Raw genomic sequence first — 8,593 nt, 5'->3', positions numbered from 1 at the left:
AGCCGTTATTTGCACACTGCCGGGGACACTGTCAACTCCCTGCTCCCTGCGATGACACATATTGTCAACTGCCATCCAAATGTCCATGCAAAACACGTGGCGCACCCTTCTTGCACACCCTTGGTAACAATCATACGACGCGCTTTACACGAATGTGCGCACGGTAAGTTCGGTGTTGCGACAGCAGCTGAGTACGTAAAACTTTAGTGCACAAACCTCCTGCAGGTCACTACTCATCATGTACATGTAAACAATACACTGCTGTGCGTAAGCACAACAGCTGTCAGATCCCATATTCAAGGATGCTATTCTTCATCCAGCCTTGTAAAAATTGTAAAAAAGTTATATATAAGAAAAGCAAAGCTCCAATGTTTCCTGGGAGGGCACACGAAGTCGGGCTCTTTCTTAGGTTGAATATAATTGTACACGATAAGCGCCACAAACTTAGACGAGCCCTACCAGCTGTGCAAGTGCTAGTGCCGTGCTCATGGGGCCACAGCCCGTGTGTACACCTACGTGCAATCCTGCTATATGCAGCGCTGCCTCTTGTGCGTAAAGCTCTGCCCTGTGGCTTCAAACGAAACCAAAACGGACGCCACCTGCCACCCAGCCTGCGGACGACAGTACATCTTCGATGCATACAGCACGAAAGCGCCCTAGTCGCTGCGTCAAAATGCAGCTCCGTCATAACCCACATACCCTGACAGACAAACAGGTTCATCACAACCAACCCTATCACACTGATTCTGCGGGCTAGTCGGTCCGCCATCTTTTCGCTGTAAATACATGTTTCTTGGGCAACGATGCTATTGCTCCATGGCGCTGCTGGCGTCAGCAGCATCGTCGCGCTGCCATCGCCGTGAGGACTCGTTGTTTCTTCCGTCCCGCTGGATTGCTACCCGCAGAGCTTCAGCATTAAGGCGCCTCCGAGTGCTGCCGTTCCTTCCTCCAGGGTTGCGTGTCATGCCGCCGAACTGCACAGCGCCGCGTCGGCGGGCCAGTACAGCGTGCAGCGTCGGAAGGTCAACGAGCGGCACCACTGTCGGGCGCCCGTGTGCGCATTGCGTCCATAAGCGCGTGTCGCGCAGTTGCGCCACCAGCATGGTGCACTGTTCCGGTGTCAGGTGGTCGCCGAACATGATTGCGGTGCGGCAAGCCTTGGAACGCAGCACGCGTAGAACAGCTGGGGGCAGCAGGCCGGCGCCACCGGTCTCATCCAATTGATGGAGGTACAGCTGTGCCAGGTAGGGCGCGGGGTGTTCACGGGAGGGCAATATGGGGGAAGGGATGTGCAAGTGGCAGCAGAAGGCGCGGCTAATTGATGCAGTTGGAGTTCGTTGATTGCTGATTGAGGGACTGCGGCGTGTGCAGCTAAATGCATAACGCGCCTGTGTGCTGAAATGTGACTAACGCTCTTCTGTCTGGCAAGAAGATTGCAGGTTGGGTGTTGGGGTTGGGCCCGAAGGCTGCCTGAACATTGATACAAATTGCTCCTGGGGCTCTTGCTGGTTTTGAGCCTCATGCTTGCTCAGCCCAGCCTCGCTGCAGCCAAACCTCTTCGAGGACGTCACGGCCACCTCATTGTCACCCGTCCGTCCAGGCCATTACCTCACCCGCAGGTCCGTAGGGTTGGTCAGCGTTGTTCCGCAAATCGACGGCACGGAGACTAGCACCTGCACGCTGTCATTTCCATCAATCACCAGCTGCTGCTGTTCCTTCGGCTGCTGCGATAGCAGCATCGCCGTCCCATGGCTCTCCGCTGGCCTTTTGGCTGATCGGCCACTACCATTACCGTTCCATCCAAGTTCATTATTACCCTCGCGAATACCACCTCTGACCAGCATCTCCTTGCTGCCGGCAGGTCGCGTTCGCCAGCCCCACGCAGCCACTGTGTCCGCGTGGCGGGCTAGTGTGGCAGCCTCGGCTGTCGCCAGTTGGAGTTCAATTGGTACGGTGAGACGGTGTGTATACAGCAGCTCATCAACATGCGCCGTCTCTGCACTACATCTTGTGCCTGGTTCGGCCACATGGCTGCGGGCAGCAGCGGAGCAGGCGTTAAGCTCTTTCGTGAGCTGCTCCAGTCGCACACGCTCATGGGCTGCGTGCTGGTCGAGGATGAGGAGGGTGCCGCTGGAGGCTAGGGCCGGAATGAATTTTCGGTCCACCTGCGCGGGGCAGCCGGATGATCATGCGGGGGCCTCGCCCAAAAAACACGTATATGGGCTGGCACTGGCGAAGGGAGCATTCCTTGCCATGCCTCGCGGGCACGGCTGAAGAGCGTGTTAGGTTGCATGACCACAGGCGCAGAAACGCACATTGCTCAAGGGGGTTCCTGTCTGCGCCTTATGGACTCGTGTTCGGACGGGCACAGTGAGAGCTGATCGAGAGTATGGGATAAGGAACAAGGCATGCAGATCACCGATGACAACTCGTATCGTCGTGCATGTTGATTGAGTGCTCCTGGCCAATGTGTCCAAATGTGATAGCCGTGCGTGGCCAGATGCCTATCCCTGTGAACTCTGTAACCTACCTGCCGCATAATGCCTCCTGACGCCGCCGATATGACCGACCTGGACACATCCGAGGGCACCAAGCGCTCACCCGGTGCAGCCAGATGGAGCAAATCCCGCTCCAGTGACAATACCTGACTTGTATTATGGCTAAAGGTCGGGAACGGAGCCTGCTTGCATTGGCTTGAAGTTGAGATCCCCACCACTAGAGGGCATGGGCCCTGAAGTGCTGATAATGGCAGCTGGTGCATCTGTGGCGGCGCTGCTTGGCTTATGGGTGGGTATGCAGGGGGTGCTCCATGATGCGGCTGCTGTTGCTGCTGCTTCCCTGGAGGATGCAGCTCGCTTGGCGGCCCAGCTCCTTCCCGCTGTAAGCTCGACATTTGCGGAGGTTGAGGTAGTGTCGCATTTTCCTTTGTTGGACCTTGGAGCATCTTGGCCGCCAGTGCCGTGGCTTCATCTTCGTTCCTGGTGTGGCCAGTGGCGACGCCGCCGCTGTTGCCACCTGGGCCCACGACCGATTGTTTCCACGGCACTCCTTGCTTCTCACGCTCCACGGACGCATGCACAGCCATGCGCCCCACTGCGTCAGTGTCTGGCTTGCCATCGCTATGGTTTCGCGGTTCTTCTGTTGGCCAAGGAGGCTGCCCTGCGCTGTCCCCGGGTGTCTCATTTGTTTCAGATGGCAGATGGAACCTTACACGTTTGGGTGTGCAGCCCACGCTGCTCGGAGGCCGCTTTCGCAGAATGCCCATAACGCTGCCCGATATCCGATTGTGGCGAGCACTGCCGATGGTCAGGCACTCCTGCACCTTCGCGGTTACATGGGTCCGGCTGTTGCCGCTGACAGCGCAGGCCGTGTTGCTGCGTGAGTAGCTTTCCAGAGATGTTGGGTCTATCGTGCATGTCTCCGGCCGCGGCTTTATTAGCCCAGCGTTTCTGTCGGCAGGACGCAACACGCAACTGCTGCCTGACGCTCCTGACCCAGCTGCTGTCCCCGCACTGCCTTTTCCGCTGCTCATGGAAAGGGTCCCCATCTTCGTGTCGGTGCCAACGGCTGCTGCCATACCGGTCTGCGAGCCAGCGGAATTGCAGGCATCTTCGCCGGTACGTTTCCCGTCCTTGGCCGCATCTGGCTCTGCTGCGCGTTGCACATTTGGTTGTGGTGGGAGGCTGCGCTCTTTGTGGGAGAGCGCCTGCGCTTGCTGCGTGGGCGCCGTAACGATGCGTTTCATCGTCCAGACAAAGTTGCAGACGGGGCGAGCCGCACCCTGAGCGCTGGTAGCAACATGCTGCCTACCTGGGGCTTCGTCAGGCTCTCTGTCGCCTCCATATGATGCCTCAGTTTGGACACGTTGAGATGTATATGATTCCCACGGTAAAGCTGCGTAACGTAGTCTGTTGCCAGCGCCAGGTGCAGCCACGTCGCCGGAGGGAATAGCCTCGGTGCAGCTCGCACCAGCCGATTTTCGTCGGTGGGAAACAATAGCCTCTGGTGGCTGCTGTGCGCCGTCGGCCGGCGCCGTTGCGACAGGCCTGCCGGCTATGGCTGTGTTGCTTGCTGTTGCTGGTACAGCAGTTGCTACTAGCTTAGGAAAATTCGTTAAACCCGGAATCACTGGGGGAGCATGTAGCGACAAAGCGAGACCACAATAGATCCTTGCAAACTTGGCCTGCTTTTTGCTATGGGGGGGGGCAGACTGCACCAACGAGATGGGAGAGTGCCGCTCTTGGCGGGAACTGGCGGCACAAGATGGCCCGGTGGGTGTGCTAGGTGCACGCCGGGCCGTAGACACCTGGTCAGCTTGCGCGAGGGCGCCTGCATCTGGGGCCACACTGCCGGCCGGGTTGGAGCCGCAGGACATCAAAGAGGAGACTCCCGGTGGCGCCGCGAGGGCGGCAGCTTGGCTGCCAGGTATCTCAAGGGGTCGGCTGTCTGGCTGAACGCCAGTCTCCCGTCCCACAGCAGCCCCATTTACGACCCTGTTAGTGCTGCTGTCGACAACGATAGCGCAAGTCCTTGAGGACAGGGGATACGGCGGGGGCGTGACTCCTTGGTCATTGCTAATGTTAGCAAAGTTAAGGAAGCGGGCCAGCGGCGATATAGATTCTTCCGCGTCCTTGTCTGCCTCCTCGTCACGGCTTTCGTCGCAAGTTGGTAAGGCCATGCCAACGATGACCGGCCCGGTGTGCTGACCTCCGACGGATGTCTGCCTCGGTGTCGCAGCAGCAGCTTTGTATGGATCGGTTACAGCTGCTGTTAGCACGGGCTTTTCCTCATTCAGCAGGCAGGTACCGGCCCCCGACGCCTTGTTCGGTACAGCCGAGATCGCTATGGCCGCGGCTGTTGCGGCTTCGTGCTGCTGCGGCGCCGTGGCCGCCTTACCCGACAGCTCAGGCCCTGCAGAGAGGTGCCTATCAATGGTCACTGATCCCGATGCGCGCTGATCTGGGGATGCAGACTTGAGGCGATACCCAGCACCGCGTGACTTGTGGACTGCCTTTGGCCCGGCAGTAATTGCATCCGGGGTGTCACCCAAATCCGAAAGCAAGTCTTGCAAGGCAGCACCTGAGGGTGGAAATAATTCCTGTAGTTAAAGCGTCTACGATTACGGACAGGTGAGCGGCTAGGACTGCGTCGCTCAGCAAAAAGCGTGCCTTGTAGAGAATGCGCCGCTACGTACCAAAGTTATGGGTTTACAAAACAGCACATAGCCGTACCTCTCTTGCCCAGGACTGGCACGCGGGCTTTATTGTACGCTGCCGTGGTCGCTGTGACGGAAGCCGCAATTTGTGCTGGTGCAGATCCTGACATATCGCGCACGTTGACAGTCTTGGAGAGGATGCCATCGAGCGGAATTAAGCTGTGGTCCAATCCAAGACCACAGGGGGCGCCACTGCTATCGTCCGCGCCGGCCAGTCCATCACAGGAATTCCTGTCATACCCTTGCTTTTTCCGAACCCGCAGATTCACAATACTGTCAATGGTATCGGGGCTGAGTCCTCTCGCCCACGATGTGTCGACGACGCAGTCGCTGCGTTCCAAACTCCTTGGGCCATCCTCTACCACAAGCGTGCAGCCGTTGTCCTCTCCGACCCACCTGGGGTTACCCAACGGATTACCGCCGGTTATCTTTGGAGCGAGCGGACTCAGAGGACTGACATTTGAGTAAGGCCCTCGTGACGGCTGTCGAAGAATTGCCGTATCGTCAGCTGACCACACCTCCGGGCAGATGAGCTCCTCCCTGCAGTCCCAACCACGGCCGCTCGCATCCCAGGCTGCTTTGTCCATGAGCGGTGACAGAGGGACTGGTACCCGAGCGATGGGTGACAGTCCTCCCACGTTGCCGTCGCACACATCTTGAAGCATCTCAACTAAGGGAAATTTAGGCATAGCTCTTCGGTTAGTCCCTGGAGGCCTGTAGAAACCATGTTCAGAAGAGATTTGGGAAGCTCTTGCCTCATCCATGCCGACCATGCTGCTATCTCCGGCGACTGCCAGTGAGAGGCCACACCACTCGGTAGTCTGGCCCCTGCTGCCAAGGCCCGGACTGATATCGGGCAGCGGACTGCTGAGGAGGGTTGGACTCCGGCTCCTCCAGCCAATTTCTGGGAATATGTCCGGTCGCAAGGGCGTCAATCCCGAGCTGGGCACACAAGCTTCTACATGTCGCCACTCGGTGTTGGCGCCAATTCCAGGCAAGCGCGGCTGAACCAAAACGGCAGTGCGAACTAGGCCGTTATCGTGCGTGGGCGCCTCGTTAAAGCGTTTGGAAAAGTCGCCAAGGGTGCCCGCTGCCTCGGGGACCCATGAATCCCCGTTGCGACCAGCACTGTAATTATGACGCCCCGGATAAGGCTGCGCCCCTTCCACGGAATAACCAATCGCAATGTCAGCATTATCGAGCTCACGCATTAAAGCGGCTCGCCCCAATGCCTCCCAGGCGTGTCCATGCAACGCGTTGCCGCCAGAGCTGGAAGGACCTGGATCAGCGGTAACAGGGAACTCCGGGCCTGCGGTGCCAACCCGGTGACACTTGCTGTTACACGATGGGTCTGCTGTCCCCGGCCTGGCCTTGCATGCGCGCTCTTCCCTGCCAGTCCCAAGCCCTGTAGGGTGTGCGGTCTGCGCATCGCTTCCACCCACATCACAACGACTGACTTGAACAGCCCTTCGCTTGCATTGATCCTCTGGTGCAGGACGCTCTATCTCAGGTGTCAACATAGCTGCCAGACTCATCGTCCGTGACTGCCCCAAGTGGGCTGCGTGGGAAGCTGCCTGCAGCTCGAACAACCCGCGAAGCGGGACCTGCACATGTGCAGCTGCATTCCTGGCGCCCATGTGCCCTGTTGCCGCAATGCGGTGCATTCCTTCGGTGCCAGCGCCACCAGGCCCCGCCGTAGTTAGGCCTTGCTGTTTGCTGCCTCCCTGCTGCTGGACGGCGCCCGCGGTCCCCGAGGCGTCCTGCTCTCGGCCTTGAGCCCCTGCCGGACCCCAGGCCTCCTCCGCCAGCCCGCGAAGTAACTGCTGCACGATGGAAAGCTGCTTGAATACAACATCCGACTTGTCCGGTTCAGTGGTCACGTCGTAATCCGTGTAAGGACACTCAAGCAAGACCAGGAAGACCGGGAAGGCCTTCACACTGCCGCTGCCGCTCCTACCGGGCCCAGGAGCTGCAGCCCTGTCGCCCGAGTCCTCGATTGCCCGGTCCAAAGCAGTGTACTGGAGACCCACTCGCTGATATGCGCGCAGGAAATGGTCGTTCAACAGCGCGGCTAGTGGCAGACTGCGCATATGGCGGCGGTTGACGTACATATACTGGTGGTGTCGGTGCGGGCAGGTTGCAGTGAGACTGCCCAGCACGGCGCTCACTCGGTAGCCCTTGTCGCCGGCAACGCTTAGGAGAGGCAAAGAGGTCAGTTGCTCTGAGGCGAGCTGCAGGAATGTGGCAGCGACGCAGCGGCCCTGCAGTAAGGACCCCATGGGGGGTATCCAAGGGCAAGAACCCGAGGGCATCACCCTCAAGGACGAGGTCTGTGCCAAGGGGGAAGCGCGGCACATGCGCAGGTAACAATATGCAGGGGGGTTGCGCGCGTGGACGCCGCTACTGGCTTACAAGCTCTACCTGGGGGAGATGGAGTAAGACCTGACCAGTAGGTTCTCGCAGCAGTGTGACACCAACGTCGGCGAACGGCAGCGCCATCCGGAGCACGGCCTGGATGGTACTGGCTTCCGTGTCTCTGCGAACAGAAAATGAAACCCAGAGAAGTTTTGATGGGTCGGATAGCGCCGAAGGAGACCTTGCCAGATGCATCAGCTGAGGGTGCTCTTGTCATGTATTTGTTGGGCGATTATTCATCGTCAGGAGGCTTGCCAAAGGGCAAGCACGCCAGCACGGGACGCCAGGCAACCGCAGCCTAATAGCACTGGACGCTTATTGCTCTCCCTAGGTCAGGTTTACGCCAGGCATACCTGTGCTGCCCCGCAAGCTGACGCTGCCGGACTGGCTGGTTGTACAATAACTTCTTTACAGACACCGTGGTGCCTGAGTGCGCAAGCTGCACGGTGCTCGGCCCTGTTTGTACATGGCTGCCTCCGGACTTCACCTGCTTGCTAAGAGTCACGAACGTGCCACGTGCCCGAGTCGTTATGCACACTTCCTCGGCCACGCTGAACAAGCTGCTGATGGCCTCACCCCGGAAGCCCAGGGTCCGGACACCGTTGCGGAGGTCTGCCATGCTGCGTATTTTGGAGGTGCAGTACCGAACCCCCAAAGCGTCAAGGCTTGCAATGCCGTGCCCATCGTCCTCCACGACAAAGTTCAGCGCCCTTGGATTAAATATGACGGTAACACTTTTAGCACCAGAGTCGATTGAATTTGCAAGAAGCTCCGCTACTGCTTCAGGCAAAGAGTTGAGAGTCACACCGCTGCGGATTTTATCGGTCAACACGCCTGGGAGCTGTTGGATGGGGAACATAGTTATAATCTTGCATGTCTAGTACTAACACACTGACAGATAGTGAACCTAGTGTTCTATTCGCATGCTGCTGTTATGTGAAATCCAACATTAGTCACGGCAGC

At 58.5% G+C, this 8,593-nt stretch overlaps 2 protein-coding genes across 2 annotated transcripts; both read right to left on the bottom strand.

Moving 5' to 3' along the window:
- Positions 1 to 806: 806 nt before the first annotated feature.
- Positions 807 to 1,739, bottom strand: VOLCADRAFT_119750 (uncharacterized protein; the record flags this gene model as incomplete). The annotated part of the gene is made up of 2 exons (XM_002957622.1): positions 807 to 1,235; positions 1,614 to 1,739. The coding sequence occupies 2 exons, from the start codon at positions 1,737 to 1,739 to the stop codon at positions 807 to 809; spliced, it is 555 nt and encodes a 184-aa protein (XP_002957668.1).
- Positions 1,740 to 8,003: 6,264 nt separating this feature from the next.
- Positions 8,004 to 8,480, bottom strand: VOLCADRAFT_35772 (uncharacterized protein; the record flags this gene model as incomplete). The annotated part of the gene is made up of 1 exon (XM_002957621.1): positions 8,004 to 8,480. A coding segment is annotated over one exon (477 nt), but the record flags the coding sequence as incomplete, so codon positions are not given.
- Positions 8,481 to 8,593: the final 113 nt, after the last annotated feature.

Source organism: Volvox carteri (assembly GCF_000143455.1).
Source record: "Volvox carteri f. nagariensis unplaced genomic scaffold VOLCAscaffold_77, whole genome shotgun sequence".
Lineage (NCBI taxonomy): Eukaryota > Viridiplantae > Chlorophyta > Chlorophyceae > Chlamydomonadales > Volvocaceae > Volvox > Volvox carteri.
This window is presented reverse-complemented; position numbering and strand designations above follow the sequence as displayed.